The 16,310-nt window shown below is 52.8% G+C and overlaps 5 protein-coding genes across 5 annotated transcripts; 2 read left to right on the top strand and 3 right to left on the bottom strand.

The window, feature by feature from the left end:
* Positions 1-1,411: 1,411 nt before the first annotated feature.
* PG986_001872 (uncharacterized protein) lies at positions 1,412-2,368 on the top strand (the record flags this gene model as incomplete). The annotated part of the gene is made up of 1 exon (XM_066838094.1): positions 1,412-2,368. The coding sequence occupies one exon, from the start codon at positions 1,412-1,414 to the stop codon at positions 2,366-2,368; it is 957 nt and encodes a 318-aa protein (XP_066706987.1).
* Positions 2,369-2,907: 539 nt separating this feature from the next.
* On the bottom strand, positions 2,908-4,941 carry PG986_001871 (carboxylesterase family protein; the record flags this gene model as incomplete). Its single annotated transcript, XM_066838093.1, has 4 exons — positions 2,908-3,705; positions 3,769-4,086; positions 4,157-4,467; positions 4,530-4,941. The coding sequence occupies 4 exons, from the start codon at positions 4,939-4,941 to the stop codon at positions 2,908-2,910; spliced, it is 1,839 nt and encodes a 612-aa protein (XP_066706986.1).
* Positions 4,942-5,878: 937 nt separating this feature from the next.
* On the bottom strand, positions 5,879-6,598 carry PG986_001870 (uncharacterized protein; the record flags this gene model as incomplete). The annotated part of the gene is made up of 1 exon (XM_066838092.1): positions 5,879-6,598. One exon carries the CDS (start codon positions 6,596-6,598, stop codon positions 5,879-5,881), a length of 720 nt encoding a protein of 239 aa, XP_066706985.1.
* A 1,640-nt stretch (positions 6,599-8,238) lies between these two features.
* On the bottom strand, positions 8,239-8,598 carry PG986_001869 (uncharacterized protein; the record flags this gene model as incomplete). Its single annotated transcript, XM_066838091.1, has 1 exon — positions 8,239-8,598. One exon carries the CDS (start codon positions 8,596-8,598, stop codon positions 8,239-8,241), a length of 360 nt encoding a protein of 119 aa, XP_066706984.1.
* A 1,006-nt stretch (positions 8,599-9,604) lies between these two features.
* Positions 9,605-11,396, top strand: PG986_001868 (uncharacterized protein; the record flags this gene model as incomplete). Its single annotated transcript, XM_066838090.1, has 2 exons — positions 9,605-10,931; positions 10,981-11,396. 2 exons carry the CDS (start codon positions 9,605-9,607, stop codon positions 11,394-11,396), a joined length of 1,743 nt encoding a protein of 580 aa, XP_066706983.1.
* Positions 11,397-16,310: the final 4,914 nt, after the last annotated feature.

The following is a 16,310-nucleotide window of genomic DNA, read 5'->3' as shown; positions in this document are numbered from 1 at the left end:
TGCATCATTAAGAACACTTTGTGAGCGAGAGTTGTGGACGATCCTGGCCTTTGAAGAGAGCTCAAGATGGAAAGGACGGATGAGTACAAGGAAAGGAGATGATGACAACGAGGGGGAGGTCAGGGATGTGGAAAGGAGGCGGAGAGCAATCCCCGACGTCGTAATCGTGGTTTTCATTATTGTAATTACCTGTATTGGGCTGGCCAGCCGGAACACTCGTTTAGCAAACATTTCCTAGTCTACCTAGTCAATCTCGAATTGGAGAATTCCAGTATGTATGCCAAGCTCGTCTGCTCACCGGCATGGTGACATGCCTTGCGCATAATGGTCGATGATATTGAAGACACACAGTGGTGACCAGACGGGTAGCGGCAGCGCCTATACGCAGGGTAGACCAACCTGAACAGCACTATGAGAAGACATCGAACCCCTATTTAACCCGATTTGGCCCTGTTGCGATTGATGAATACGACGAACTTGCAGCATGCATGAATGAGCCTCGTGGTTCGTACCGGATGTCGCCGCTTCCACATTGGGTTACTTTAATTTGGGGACCTTGTCAGCAATACGGACAGACCCTGGTCTGGAGCTGACTGGGCACGGCAGTCGGCATGGCACTTTGCGCATTCGCCTGAGACTTTCAGCGGCGGCTGAACGAGCACATAACGTCAGTTCCCGGCTTTCTGGTTCAATACCCGTCCTTGGCACGTTGAAGTAGTACGGACTTACATAGTGCAGGGCGAGAAGTTCGTTCGCGTGTGTCGGCAAGCGTTGAAAACATTAATTGAAGAAAGGTTGAAGACAGATTAAGGACGTGGAGGCGCACGCGGGGACGCCGTCTGGGGGAGAAAAAAAGGATCTACGGGCGGTTCTACAAGAGCCTAGATCCCTGGCCCCCGAACCCCCCCCACACTCACTGGCTCCCTCGGAGTCCCTCCCCCAACTCCCCTACTACAAGTAAAACGGACATGCCCGGCCATAAATAGCATCAGCCCTGCACGAGCTAGACCTGAACGGATGCAGGTGAACCCTGTCGCGAACCCAACCGCGAGATGGCATTGGCTGTTGGCGAAATGGCAAGACGATAATGATGCTTCAATAGTATGCATGCTTTTGCTTTCCCTTCTTATGAGTTACACATGGAGGTCAGACAGGCCGGCAGGTAAATCGTACGATTGCATTAATGCAACCCGCTGGGGGGCAATTGACAAAGTGCTTGTTTGATGAATTGGCATCGGGCGCTCCCTTCGTGGCTGAAACCGCTCATCCCTCCCTCTTCTCCCTTGTCAACGTGTTTTCTTCGGCCATCTGGAGTTGCATGTAGAGTTGAGGCACCATAGTTGCGCATGCTTTTGATGGCTCATTGCCTCCCCGACGTTTGTTGTTCGAACCGCACTTATCAGAGGCAACCATGTCAGCATCGTTTGCACCCGCCAACGTCAAAGCCGCGTTGGAGGCGGCGCCCGAACGCCCCAACCCAGTTGCCAGGCCGCCTCTAATCGCGACGCTAGACCAAGCCGCACTGGCGGGCACTAAACCACCGCCGCCGACAAGCAACACCTACAAATACTCGCTGGATGCGAAAACACTCCAAGAAGAACCGCTACGTCTACTGAGGGAGCAACCGCCCACCACCCAGGAGCGCTTCATCTGCTACCTCCTCAATGGCACCGATGCGCTGTCCAACATCGGCCGCTACTGCGAGCGCGAGTCGTTCGAGGAGAAGTTCCGGCTCGACGACGCCCTGATGCACAAGATGTACGGCGCGCACGAGGAAGCGAGCATCTTCTTCCTAGCCGTGGACCAGCAAGACGCCGCGCCCGTGGGCGTGATCCGCATCATCCGCAACTCCCCCGGTGCCGCTGGCCTGCTGACCCTCAACGACTGCCACGAGATGCTCGGCATCACTCAACAACAATTCCAGGCGCACCACGGCGTGCGCAGCCTCGACGACGTCTGGGACATTGGCTCCGTCGTCGTGCGAAAACGGTACCGGTCCACCGACCGCAACCTGGCGAGCAATCTGTTATTCCGGGCGATGCACGCGCGCGCGGGCCACGAGGGGATTGTGCACTATATTGGCACCGTCGACCGCGACATCCGACGCATGATCCAGCTCGTCGGGTTCTGGGGCGGCACCATCTGCGACACGGGGCCCGTCATCCACAGCGGCTCCGACGACAGCCTGTTCAGCTACGGCCACTGGGCGACCATCAACGCCAACGTCAAGAGGCGGGTGGGCGAGGTCCCCGCGGAGGTGCGGCCCGTCGTCGAGCTGTTTGCGCGACGGTGCATCGACGGCGAGGATATGGACCACCGGCTGATGTTTGACATCTCCAAAGCACCAACGACAGGACTCAAGAAGTAGGTCATTTCAACCTTTCGCAAGTGTCGCCGCTGATGAAGACATGCTAACCTATTATGGGTAGAATTCGTGGGCGATTGTGATTCACATTGCCGCGCTACCCAGGCCTTCTCCCCCAACCGATGCGGGCTCTGTGCTGCCATCGCTAGCAGCATCATCATCCTCGACCTCGAGAAGAAGAGCAAGGGGGGGCGGTTGATGAGCTCAAGCCCGAGTTCCCCTCAGTCGGCAAGAGCAGTGAGCTCGAATTTGGCCGAGATCACTGCAGTGGCCTAATGGAAACTCCAGCTTTGCCGACTTGCCGCGATGATTTGTGGGATACATGATGCAGCATTCAGCATATTAGCGAATTGTATTAGAAGCTTTTTCGTGGTTTTCGGAAGCATCCAGGTTACAGGGACAATGCAACATTTGGTCAAATTGGACAGCAACACAAGTAGGGATATAGGCCTCCTTTTTCCAGCTAGACTCCGTATGCAAACCTACAAGTTATCCTACAGTCTAAGCACGATCACAGTGTTCTGTATATGCTCGCAAGCTGCTCAGTATGGCACTCTGGGCGCCACATTGCTCCAGAATGCGCACCGCTCGCCACGCCCTCCTTCCCAACTCGTCGCGTTGACCAGGCGGAACGTGTTGACAATCCCGCTCCCACTGCGCTCGTAGTAGCTGAGGTCTGGCGTCACGGTAGTTAGCGTGACCTTGCCCCCCGTCGTGTTGAGGTCCATCTGGTAGGGCTCCGACAAGGTATACGCGGGCCAGTCGATCTTGTCCCCATCCGCGGGCGCCGTGGCGTTGCTGAACCCGGCCTTGGCGTCCGCTAGCGATATTACGGGCGAGCCTGTCACGATGAAGTTGCCCCAGATCTTCTGGATCGCGCGGTCGAAGTCGGCTTGGGGGTTCGCGGTCCCGGCGGCCGCGACGGGGAAGTAGGACATTAGGTCGGCGCCATGGTAGGCCGGCGTGGTGGAGTACTGGTACTTCCAGGCTTGGCGAGAGCGGTTATTGCTGCCATGGCTAGTATTGGTGCCGCTGCTGAAGGCTTCGGCGAGCCAATGGGCGGGGCAATCGAAGAGGGACTCGGCGGCGATGTTGAAAACGGTCTGCTGCAGGCCCGTGGCCATCTCGGAGACGGTCAACGCGGTAGGACCTTGGTTTCCGATGGTGTCGAAGCGAGTATCATTGTTTCCGGGTTCGGCTTGGTTGATCTGATAGACGGAATCGAGGTTTCCCTTGTCTTCCGCCGTGAAGTTGGTAAACGTTCTGAAGATGAAAACATCGTATGCGTCCTTGGTTGAGACCTCGGGGTTTGTCAGCGGCACGCCTTCGTTCGCGTTATTCTGGTTCGTTAACTTGTCAGCAGGTCTGGAGTGGAGAGTGATGGACGGCATCAGGTAGCTTACGCCAACGAGTATTCGCTTCCCAGTGACTTGGCCCGCAAGTAGTTGCTTTGACGGCAGGTCTTGGATGTAGTCGTTGTCGACCACGGGTCCAAACGCAAAGGTCCCAAAGTAACCGTGAGTGGTAGACACGAGACCACTTGCGTTCTGCAAAGCCATGGTATCCGCCGCGACCAGGCAGTCGAAAACATCAGCGCGGCCCTTGAGTTCCGAAGTTGCAGCGTCACAGCCCGCCAGCTCTGCGAAGGACTTGTAGTTTCCCATGGGGGTCTCGTCGTCGTATCTGTAAGTAGGAGGGGTCCAAGGACTAGCAGCGATGATCTTAAAGATGCATTGGGTCAGATTGAAGTCAGGCCTGAGGAAGTGAAGGACTTGCGTTGTTAAAGAGGACCGTCCCGCTGCCTCCATAAGACATGGCGTGGTACATCACCGAGCCTGCCCCGGACGACTCGCCACCGATGGTGACGTTGTTCCCATCACCCCCGAACTGGGAGATGTGTTGCTTGACCCATTGCATTGCGAATCTTTGATCCAAGAGGCCGGCATTCAACACCCCGTTGGCCTTGATCTCAGGCGAAGCTAGGTATCCGAAGGCGCCCAGGCGGTACTGGATCATGACCACTACAAAGCTATTGTTGTTTGTGTGTATGAGTGTACTCGGGTCGTACAGCGATGCCCCGAAGGCCGAGTTACCCCCTCCGTCTGTAAACCCTCATCATTAGGGTCGGTAGAGAAGGAAGAAGGGAGGACTGCGTGCTGCTTACGTATCCACACCAAGACAGGCAGGTTCTCGGCGTTGTGCGGGGCGTAGACATTGAGATAGAGGCAGTCCTCATCACCGGGACCCGAGTTGAAGCCGTAGGCAGCTGGGGTGCCGAAAGCCCCGGTCTGTGGGCATAACGGCGGCGGATCGACGGCCGATGTGACGTTGCTGCTGCTGCAGTTGCAGGGCGGGGGCTGCGGCGCCTGCCACCGCAGTTTGCCTACCGGTGGCGCGGCATAGCGTATCCCCATCCAGACGTCCAGATCGAGGTCGATGTCATGGTACCCTCTGTATCTTGCGTAACCCAGATCCACGATTGGATTTACGGAGTTGGCTACCCTGGCGAAACCCGGTGTGGCAAAGAATGCCAGGGTGATGGCGGCGAGAGCCAGGCGGACGAGCCTATTTTCCATTGCAAATCAGACCGTTGATATCTTCTTCGCCAAGACCAGGAGTAGGAAGACGCCAAAAGTACCGAACGAAGTAATGCAGGAGCCCAGAACAAGCGGAACAAGGGACGGGCTTGGTGAAGTCGGAGGTGGGGTGTTTTAGTAAGCTGAACTCCGGACGTGCCAGGGAGTCAGTCTCGAATTTGAGACATACGAGGAAAAAGCAACGTTTGCTGTGGGGTTTTACCGTCATCGTGACTCCACGCCAGCAAAGACGCTTGCTCAGAAGTAGGTAGTTTGCGTGTATCATGCACGCCACCATGATGGAGTCACATACTACGTGCAATCATCCAGGAAGGAGCCTACTGAAACTGAATATTGATGGGTCAAGGCTACGCCTTTCTAGAAATACTCATATTAGCAAACACAACACATCGCGAAGGCAGGAAGGCAACGATGCCAAGAATCAATATCTTATTGAATCTATGAGAAACCGAAAAAAAAAAAAAGAAGAAAAACCGGTATGTTTTCTAGCGGATCAAAGCTCGCTCGATGATGACAGCGGCATCGTTTCAGATGGTGTCAGACACTAGAACTGTGGTAGAGAGCGAGGCCGTTTGTGTTTTGCACTGCCGTCGCCATTGTTGGCTTCTGCCGAGGGTATAAAAAGCGCCAAACTCCCTGGGGAGTTTACGAGGACTCGGAGGTTAAGTCGCATAATCTATCTGCGACTCCCCATCGGGTATCATTTCAGCCTTAATCTCTTCGATCTAGGCGTCGACCTTCTTCGGAAGGAGCCCGATAACGATATCATAGCATTCCTTGGAGGCGTGCTCACTCAGGAATTTAAACAGGGCCGTGAACTTCTGTTCGATGGGCCTCTTTAGCTCATTCTCGCATAAGGGCACTTCTTATGCTCTCAAACATTGAGAAAGTGACTGACTGGAAGTTCCAAGCACTTTTACTCATCATCTGCTCTGCAGATGAGTTTGGCAGGGTGGTCGACGATGTCGAGGATGCGGGAGCCTGGGTCGTCTGGTGACATGGTGTCAGATGCTGTCTCTTGTACAACCGCCTGTTTGCCACTCGGTGGCGACGTAACGTTCATGGGCGCGGGGGTGGGCGCAGGGGCGGGAGCTGGCGCAGGAGCAGGCTCAGGAGCAGGCTCAGGAACGGGCGCAGAGGAAGGTGCAGGTGCGGCACCGACTGGGCGACTCGACGATGCCACTTGGACTTCCGTCTTGACGTTCGCATTTCGCGACGCGTCTTCAGCATTTTCCTCTGTCATGACCTTAAGTGCCAGAGGTAGCCACTCGTCAAAGGGGCATTCGGACTCCTCAGGCTCAGGAGCCACATTCATGAATGCCTCCATGTACTGCTCCTCAGTGAAATGAGACTGGGAGAAGATCATGGACCACAGGGCCCGATCGACAAGCCAGGTGACATATTCCGATGACAAACAGCCACCCCTAGCGAGGCGACCCAGCTTGTCGGTGTCCGGGGCAGAGCTGGCCCATTGCAGAATATGATCCTCAGCAGCGGTAACATACAGAGGAAGACGTTCCTGGATCTGCTCCGACGTGGCGCCAAGTGTCAGGAAGAACCGTGTGGCTTCGTTCAGAACATGCTGACGCCGAGCAATTGCCGTTGGCAATGTTAGATGCAACGAAGGTCGAGGCATCTTGATTCCTATTGATTTATTGCAAAGAGTAATGGTTAGCTACGACCAACGCGAGTGAATCCTAAAAATGTCGAGTTGGAAGTCTTGGGGAATCCTGGAAAACCAAGTTCGAGGAAAGTGATGACAGCTGCGACCAATCTCGCAGGGCAAACCGAAATTTTTACATACCTTTTTTTAGTAGAAAAAAAAGTCGAAAAAAAGGCAGAAAAGGGAAAGAAAAGGGTAAAGAGGGAGCGGGAAGGTGTGTGTGTGTGTATGTGTGTATGTGTGTATGTGTGTATGTGTGTATGTGTGTATGTGTGTATGTGTGTATGTGTGTATGTGTGTATGTGTGTATGTGTGTATGTGTGTATGTGTGTGTGTGTGTGTGTGTGTTTGCGTGTGTGAAAGAGGGAGGGAGAAAAAGAAGAGATGGGAATGGAGGAGAGAAGGAATTTTGTTTTGTTCAAGTCAATAAGGCAGTGGGGAAATTCCTGCCTGGCTTATTCGCCCAAGACCTTACTGCCTACTTACACGTACCTAGCACGCAATTTATCTAAGGTGCCCAAGGCATAAGGTATCTAGGGTTCAAAGGGCTGAAGCCTACTCCTATGTCACGATCTCCTGGCCACCCTTGCCTCTGCCTGTGTGGGCACATGTGCACATCTTGCCCTTTATTACTCACGGTGAGGGGACATCTACAGCAGCAGATCTGACAGTCAATATCTGCCTGTTTGCCATCCCTCAACACAGAACCTTGGGTACCCTAAAAGACCCAGAACATTGCCGGTATCACTGCCAAGTAGTTGAACGGTTGTCGTTTATTATTGCTTCAGGTTCATGATTACTGCCTACCTAGATATCATTTGTCCACCAAGTGCTTCTTTTGCTTACCAGTGGACCTTTACCGATCCCAGTGGACGATGAACTGTATCCCCTGGCCCAGCTCAGGCCCACTGCCCCAAAAGCTAACAGGTTGGCTGAGATCTGGATCGGTTCATGACATGCCCGAAATAGCCCTACCGTGCCCTGCTTTCAGTTCGAAGGGCATGAGTACGTATACAGCGGTCCCATAACAAGGCAGTCTAGCACAAGTAAGCAGATGAGTTTCCAATGTACCAGAGCCTTGCGTTCTCATCACGACATACTAGAACCACTCACAGATATCGTGGGTGAGATGTCACATAGGTCCTTGTTATTAACCCCCTCCCTCCAGAATATGGTGTACCATATTATATGTCACTGACGACACCTGTAACATAATGACACATGTATAACTACTATGATGTATGCTAGCTTGATCAACTAACATCTTTCGTTCCTATCAATGTATACACGAGAGGGGGAGGAAATCTCTTAGATTTGGTGATTCCGACAAAGGAAAAGGGCTTGCTTATGGGATACGGAGAATAACCCAACTGATTTTTATCCACAAGCCACATTGTAGGTACTAACTAACTACTGAGCCGTCTCACCCTCACGTTGCATGGGCATATATCTTAGACGGAAGAGAGATAGGATTGCCCGTGGCTTCCAACCAACTGCAGTCGCCATCGGGACTCCCGGACTCCATGCTGTAGTAGCTGGCCATTCTCTGTGCGCGCTGTTCAGCTGTACAATTCGAGCCGAAGGCGAATTCGTTGCTGTCGAAAACCTTCGCTCTAGATGGGTGAGATCCCTTCACGCTCACAATCGATGAGTCGAGAAGGCAACAGCGATTGGCGTACAGCTTCGTGGATTTCGTCCATGCGTTGGAGTTCCGCCGCGTAGGCTGCCGGGTTGGACTGAACCATGTTCTCGCCCGGTGTGCTGTGGCTGTGGCCTGCGGGTGGTCCAAAGGCATTGCTGGCCTCTGCTGTCACTTCCGAAGGGCTTGCCAGTGTAGCTCGATCGTCGGATGGTGGCACCGGAGGGACAGTACGGGCTTGATATTCTTCTCTTTCGGGCTGGGGCGGTCGGTATATGCTCGTAGCAGGGGTAGTGGTAGGGTCTTCTTCAGCCGGCTGCTCGGTCTGCGCCATGTTGGTTGGTTCTTGCATGCCATCGGGGGCGGCGGCACTTTGCTCGCTTTGGTGGCCTCTGCGTCCTTCACGAAGATGCGTCCAATTTCTTCTTCGCGGAGGGCTTCTTCCAAGGCCTGGTCTCGTGTCTGCCATGGCGTACTCAAGAGAGCAGTAGCAGCGGGCGACAAGTCGCAGGTTCAGGGAAGGAACGGAAGAAGGATAAAGATTTTGGTGCGTGATGGATAGCGGAATGTGTCAAGAAAGTTCAGACGAGTAAAGAAGCCGTCAGATTGGGCCCAGACAAAGAAGCTGAGATTCTGATCGGCGTTCTGTGTGGTGGTCACGAGATGTGGTGGATGGTTTCGAGAGAGGAGTCTTTTCGATCCTGGAGGTCTTGGGTCAAACCAGGACCTGTTTTTCTTCTTTGACTCGGATTCCACCCAGTTGTTTTGGCTGCCGCCTGGCAATGGGGACTTGTGTCTTTTCAGCCCCTGCGAGATGTGCTTTACTACATCCTCACTCCCACCCGTGTAAAGAATTTACTTGATGTAGAATATCATGGACTCACAGAATTTCAGCCTATCACGTAGTTCGTTCATGTGATGCTTGTCCACTAGTAATCGCTTTCATGTAAGGCTTTGCTTCGCCGAAGGGGACTTACAGCTCCGTCTGCTAAAGTGATTTCAAACCCGAAAAGTACACCAGACTGCTATCCAGCTCCAGGTATCGACTGCTCTATCTGCTTAGGTGCCGTCTCCTTGCTTGAGGGGATCCCCACTTGAGACTGGGCTTTACTATCCTCGACGTTCGTCAGCATACTAACATCTTACAGCTCGCAGCCTTGCACAGCCCACCATTCCTGCCACATTACCAACCAACCAACAACGATATTTTCCCATTCGCCTCTTGCAAACCACCAGGACACTCCTCTATCCGTTTCTAGTTTTTATTTTTCTTCCCTTTTCTTCTTCTTTTTTACGTCCTTTCTCAGAAGGAGTGTTGAAAAGAAAAAACGTACCGAGCCATGCCTACCCTTCCTGAGCTCCCTTTGGAGCTCCATGTGCAAATCGCAGGCTTCCTGTCAAAGCAGAGGGATATCGCCACCTTGGCTCGCACGAATCGGACAATGCACGGCTTTTACGAGCAGTTCCTATACAAACGGGGCGTCGGAAGGGACGGTTCCCGTGCGGCCTTTGCCATTGCCAGAAGCAAAACCAGCACCGTGGCTTCGTTTGACAAATTGGACAGTTACGCAAAGAACAAGCATACTGGGGTATCTCCCCTACAGGACCTCGACCTCATCCGTCTCGAGGTCATCCAGACCTTGGGCCAGGCCCGGCCATCGTACCCGCCGAGTTCGTTCAATCATGTGAACGAACGCATGTTTTTTGACTTCTCTGGCTATTCCATCGGCACTGTTCTGCACTGGGCCGTCGCCAAAGGTAAGCTAGACTTTGTGGACGATCTCCTGACCCGTGGCGCAGATGCCAACGTCGTAGGCCGATTCTGCCTCCCCAAGTTCATGCCGGACCGCAGCATCCCCAACTACCGCGACTCGCTAGCCGTGGATGCCGTTGAGCCTTGCCCTCACACGCCAATCTTCCTGGCTTTATTCCGTAACGATCTGGCCATGTGTAAGCTTCTGGTACAAGCCGGCGCCGCTTTGAGCATACCTTACTTCTACGCAGGCACGATCAACGTCATCGACCTCGCCGCATACTGCGGACACGCTTCCATCGTGAAGTGGCTGGCACGATCTTGCGGGCAAGGTCCCGACCCGAAGAAAAGGTGGCTTGGCTTCTTCTGCGAAACCACCGCCCTTGCCGGAAACAGCAAGAAAGGGTGCCGGATATTGGGCCTTCTCCACAAGTTGGACTTTTATGTGGGAAGTGGCCTCATCCACGGGCTGAAGCACGACCACAGAGAGGAGGTCTTGCAAGTCATCACTAACCGCACACTAAATATCGCTTACCATCAAATGATTGATGTTGACATTGACGAGCTCGACCTCCCCGGCTACGATTCCGACCAGGGGCCCATGACAAGTTTGGCTTCTGCCCTTCTTGCGTGTCTCATGAAGCACGCAGAAGATGCTTGGCCCGAAGACTCTGCCACGGTGAGGAAACTGGTCGCCGAGCTACTGGCCAAGAAAGCCGACCCGCGCCTGTTCCTCAAGTCGCTAGGCATGACGTACATGGACAGAGCGCTTACCCTGCCTAAGGACACTCGACCTATTCTCGAATGCCTGCTTGCATCCAAAATTGGTGTCAATGTACCAAACCCTCGTACGCACTCTACGCCCCTGGGCTTCTATCTACAGAGTCTCATTGCCTACCCACTGAGTCTCGCTGGTCACCCGGACCTCCAGACTGAGTACGAGGACTGCTGCCTTCGAAACAGAGTTCTGCACCAAGATCCGCCTCCTCGTCGCCTACGGTATCAATGTCGACCACCTCGACCGTGTAGGCAGCACCGCCCTGGGTCTGGCATGCCAGATGGCCTACGAAGGCTTTAGGCAATCGCTAAGTCTGGTAGGTTTCCTCCTCGAGGTCGGAGCCAATGCCGGCAACATGGCCTTTCCGGCAAGGAAGACGCTTCTCGGGCACTATTTCTCCCTTGGGGCATACGACGCCTACCGAGTGCTGCATGATGGCGGCTGCTGTCTGGACCCGGAGGACGATGATCCTCTGGAGCTCCTGGCAAAAATAGAGCAGCAAACACCCAGCGCGGACCAGCCAGAGATCAGGGAATTTCTGTTCTCAATCATGACTCCGGAGTCTCTTGTGTCACTAGACATAGATCCAAAACACACCTAAGTCTAGTACGTTATATAGCAACAATGAAATCATAAACCCTCACTCGTAGTTTGCCTTCAAAGCGTGAATGCTTGCCTGTCGTCGTGTCCGTGTCGACCCATTCCGAGATTGGTCACCAAATACTGCAATGTCTCACCCATGCCACAGCCAGTATGGGCTCGTGCTTCTACCGAATTGCCCAAAGTAGCTATATAAGGTTGATATCGCAGGAGGATGGAGACAGGGGTCAGCCCCTTGACGCGCTTAGCGCGCTACGCTAGACATCTCATTTGTGTATTTATTAGCACCGTAGCGCCTTCCTCCTTTGTTCTTTTCTTTCCATCTTTTAGCTAGCACGTTATGAAACCATCTGACGCTCTCTGCCATGCCACAGTTGACTTTACCCATCTCCAGCGGCCTGTTGACGAAGGAGCCGTTGCATATACGCCGACGCCCCTGTGCCCAAGGAACCGGGAAAGCGACTTTCGAGACGCGGCAGATCCGTGCCAAACGCCTACGGAGTTGGTGTGGGATCCCGTCTGGCTCACCTTTCTCCCTCTGTCATCTACTAGAGGTCACTGGAGGAAATCAGAGTTTGATCACAGATCGTGTTGCATGAAGCGCGTGACTTGTTGCAAATGTTGCCGGGGCAAAGCAGAACAGCTTCAACTACCTACTTAATTGCCACCTTCGTCTCTGTATCTGCACCAGGCTATGCTCTTCTTAGGTGACAATGAGTACACTCATTCCATTACTTCCTGGCAACTAGTAAAACACGATAAGTCGAAAGTATTCCATGTATGTTGTTCGTTTATCCGGATGCCAGGATCTGGACGAGCACCCTACACGACGAATTCCTTTGGCGGAGTCTAGCGAAAAGAACAGGTAGATTCTCGTAGTACAGGACAGTTTGCCAATTCGTTGACATTTCCGACGTAGATGTAGATGGACAGCAAGAGCAGAGCGAGGAGCCGAGGTGAGCCGCGAAAGGCAAGCAGGCCAATAGGACGCAGTCGCAGGGGGGTGGGGGGTGGCGCAGGAACGTTTGTGTTAGGTCGTCTTCGCTCGTAGATGAACCCATTCAACTGGCAAAGGCTGTTGGGGTTGGCGTGTGTTTCGTCGCGAGCGGGCGCTCCAGCAGTGGCTTAGTCTGTTGGGAGAACCCTAACTAGTCAGTAAGTCTCCCAGATAAAACGAGACGGTGCCCATGCTCACAGACTGATGTCCTCGGCCTTGCGCTTTTCGCCAGGCTGCGGGGGATGAGGCCATGTTGATGATTGGTGGCGTCTTGGTGGCCTGAGAGGCCATCGCTCATGCTGTAATCCAAAGCAGAAGGGTTAGTAACCAGTCGAGACCAACCACTGGGACTTCTTGACTTGCCTGTGTTTGCATGTTGAATGCGTTACAAGGCGAGCCGCCGGAGACACGCCCCTGAAAATGTGCAACCCAGAGACTTTGGTGCCGCCAGCCACAAGATGATGCCTTGGAAACATTTGAGCTTGCGTCGGTGGCAAATGCCTCCCTGTGCGTGCGCCAGCAGGACGTGAGACGGGTCGTCGACGATGTTTCATGTCGCGTTTCATACCTCCCAGGAGCGGTCGTTATGTGAGGGCTCGTAAGCGTCGACGGTTGATCGGGGAAGAAAGATGTGTCATGTAGAGCTTTCGCGGTGGTAAGGTTCGACATGAGCGAAAAGACGCTTTTCTTTATTGGCTGGTTGATCAACGAAGGAGTGGCGGGGTGTTATTGCTCCTCGTATCATTCGAGCGCAACGAAGCCAGCAAAGTATGTAGCCATGAGTCCGCGTCCTGCCTTCGTAGGTGGCTGAGGTTGAGGGATGGGGTTCGTGCCGTGCGGCGGGGACAACTTGCCCATGTCAGCCCGACGGCAATGCGTGGGAATCCGGTGTCATCAGATGCCATCCTTCGCCTTGCTCTGGCACACAACCTGGATGTGCTGCATCGCAGTGTCTTGACGGCGCGGATGAGGGACGACCTGCACCGTAGGCCATCCTTGGTTTCGGGTACCGTAGCGTGTTAGCAGGGCTGGATGCAAGCTGTAGACCAATATTCAGTTTGATGCAACGGGGTGCTACCTTTTTCATTCCATGTCGGAACGCCGTTCAGTGGACAGACATATAGATAGATTCGTCTAGTTTAGCAGCGAGGATTTTTGGGATGATGCACTGCGTATGATACGCCATAGGCTTCAACTCCGGGCCACAGTCTCGAATGCAGCGGTAGGGTGTGCTTGTTCCGCCGTAGTGTTTAATAAGTCAAGGTCTAGGATGCAGGTAAAGGAGTACCGAAACTAGCATTTTCCTTACCGGCCAAAACTAGCTTTTTCCCTACCGGCAGAAACTAGCTTTTTCCCTACCGGCAGAAACTAGCTTTTTCCCCGCCAGTGTTCGAGGTACCAAAATTAGCTTTTTCCCCACCGGCCCAAACTAGCTTTTTTGCCTGCAAATGAGGGTACAGTTTTGCCCACCCCACCGCGATTCCGGCCATTCTATGTCGGTGTTCAATGCCGTAATCATGTATACTCTACATAAATGCCGAACTGCACCAAACTATGCAGGGGATTTGACGACGTAACAAATGCCCCTGATCTATATTCGAATATCTACATGCATCACAACAAGATCCTAATAGAATACGAAAAAGAGGCAGTCGGCACATTATTTGCATCGTGTTACTATCTACATACAGGATTCCAACTATCTCAAGAGGTCGCCTTGGGGGGCAGCCGATTTTCGGTTGCCTCATACACTGACGTCTTGGTCTTCGTGGTTGGCTTTGGCCTGCGAGACCAAGCCATCTCGCACTTCGAGAGGTAACAAGCCCTCGGGTGTCAGCCGCAACAGCAGCCTCATCCACTCCCGATCTTCCGAGGCGATGGCTGCATCCGCCAACCGCTTCGCGAAAGGACGTTGCTATGTCTGTTGAGTTGTAAGGCCCTAGCGCACTGTTATTCTTGGTACCAAGCCCAAGCTACGTTGGACTCGAAGGCTTGAAGCATACTCCTTGCAACACACTCTTGGGTCACTATCCATTTACCGCCTTTACCTCTGCACATGAGCACCTACACACTTAGGCCTCTCCCTTGGTCATGGTCGGGGACCATCCGCAGTAGCAGCCTTGAGAATGAATATCTTCATGTTTGCCACCGCTACGGGGCCTCAATTGTTTGATGGGTAAAGTGGACAGACATGATCGGCTGGACATAGGAGCCTAGCGCCCAGCAGAGTTTAGCAAACGCCCCGTTGTTTAATTCAACCTCCATGCCAACACGGGCCGCTTTGCCAAGGCTACATCTCCCAGTGCAAGAAATATTATTGATGATGTCTTGTGGAAAGTCCCGAGACCAAATGCATGACTGCCAACCGCCTTCGAAAGTCTTTGCCGTCCCGGGTTTGGGAGACCATCTTGTCAGGCTTTGATCCCAATCAAGTCGACCATGCTGTAAACATGTTCATGCTGGCCTGGGTATCAGGTCTCCCATAATGCCCCCGAGTATTGCCTGCCACAGGTTATCGTAGATAGCAAGCAATTCACTCATCTTTGGCACCACTTCATGCCCAACACCATGTGGCAAGGGCCTAGTATAGTAATAGGTAGCTAATCATACACGGTAATCATGTTGACGAAGTAGATTCTATCTCGCTTGGGCTTGGGGACAGTCATCAGTGCTGCTATTTTATATCTTTTACCGGTCTGCTGAGAACATGAATAAGGAGGCGGCCTGCGGGTGGGTGGATATCCTCCTTTACCAAGAAGTGGTCGACAACGGCCAAATGAAGATGGTAGGGCAATTTGCTACATGAGTAAATTGGTAATCATGATTCTGAAGATGAAGCGTAACGATGATAAATGGGCTACATGTTGTTTCGAATTGTGGTGGCGGACAACAATACGCAGGGGAGCCGTTTGTATAGAATTGGGAAGGTTCCAAACCAGATATGAGCTCCCAATCTCTTCGAGGTCCAAACTAAGCACAAGCACCAATTTTGGCGGTGGTCCGAACCAACTCCAGGGAGAATGCCGACATTAGCTTTTTTTCTTTTATTTTTTTCTTCTTTTTCTTTTTTTTTGCCGCCATTCCAGGATGGCTCTTTTTGCTTCAGCCTCCCGGTCACACGTACAATAACCACATGGAGGCACCTACTGGCAGCTGCGGCCACCACACATGTCGATACCAATTCCCATTGCCACTTCTGCATTACTGACTGATTCATCAGAATGCTCAAACGCCACAGCCTCGGTTCAGCATAACATATAGGTAGCTCATCGAGATCCCATTGGCAGCAGATGTCCCCTCCATTGGTATCTTGAGGCCCGGGTCACCATACATACATAGGGCTTTGGCACATCGTTTCTCAGTTGCAAGAGGCCGTCCACACGACTCCACGTGGTACCGAGCGCTTCGATGCTGGGACTGGATGCAGATGGGATGGCTATGTACTCTGATCACCACCGTTGGCTTTCATCACAGCATTCGAGTAGAATAGAGAGAAACCATTTGGCAACCCTTTTGCATGGTAATCTTCCACGGTCATTAAATCATTCACATACACATTTCCTCGTGGACAGTTGGTTCCAAGCCGTCACCTACACTGTCATCAACACGCAGACATGATTCTCTCTTCTACAATCCATTTAACTCATCTGGGACGCACTAGTCATTCTCTATAACAACTACGTGGCTTGATCACGTTGCATGGTCGTTACTTGAAACGTATTTGTCATATCAACCACGAGATAGGAAGAAGAAAGCAGAGACAGAATCATCTATTAGATACTTAATGGTGTGTCAATCTGAAAGTTTGCAAGTCTTCACCGTCGATGGTTCTTCATCTGCACGTTCAGACTGCCCAAGGTCCCGTCATCAGAATGCTTAGTTCCAAAGTTCTGGTGATCAGGGAGGACTACCACCAGT

Source organism: Apiospora aurea (genome assembly GCF_038362705.1).
Source record: "Apiospora aurea strain CBS 24483 chromosome Unknown utg000001l_segment0_segment0, whole genome shotgun sequence".
Lineage (NCBI taxonomy): Eukaryota > Fungi > Ascomycota > Sordariomycetes > Amphisphaeriales > Apiosporaceae > Apiospora > Apiospora aurea.
This window is presented reverse-complemented; position numbering and strand designations above follow the sequence as displayed.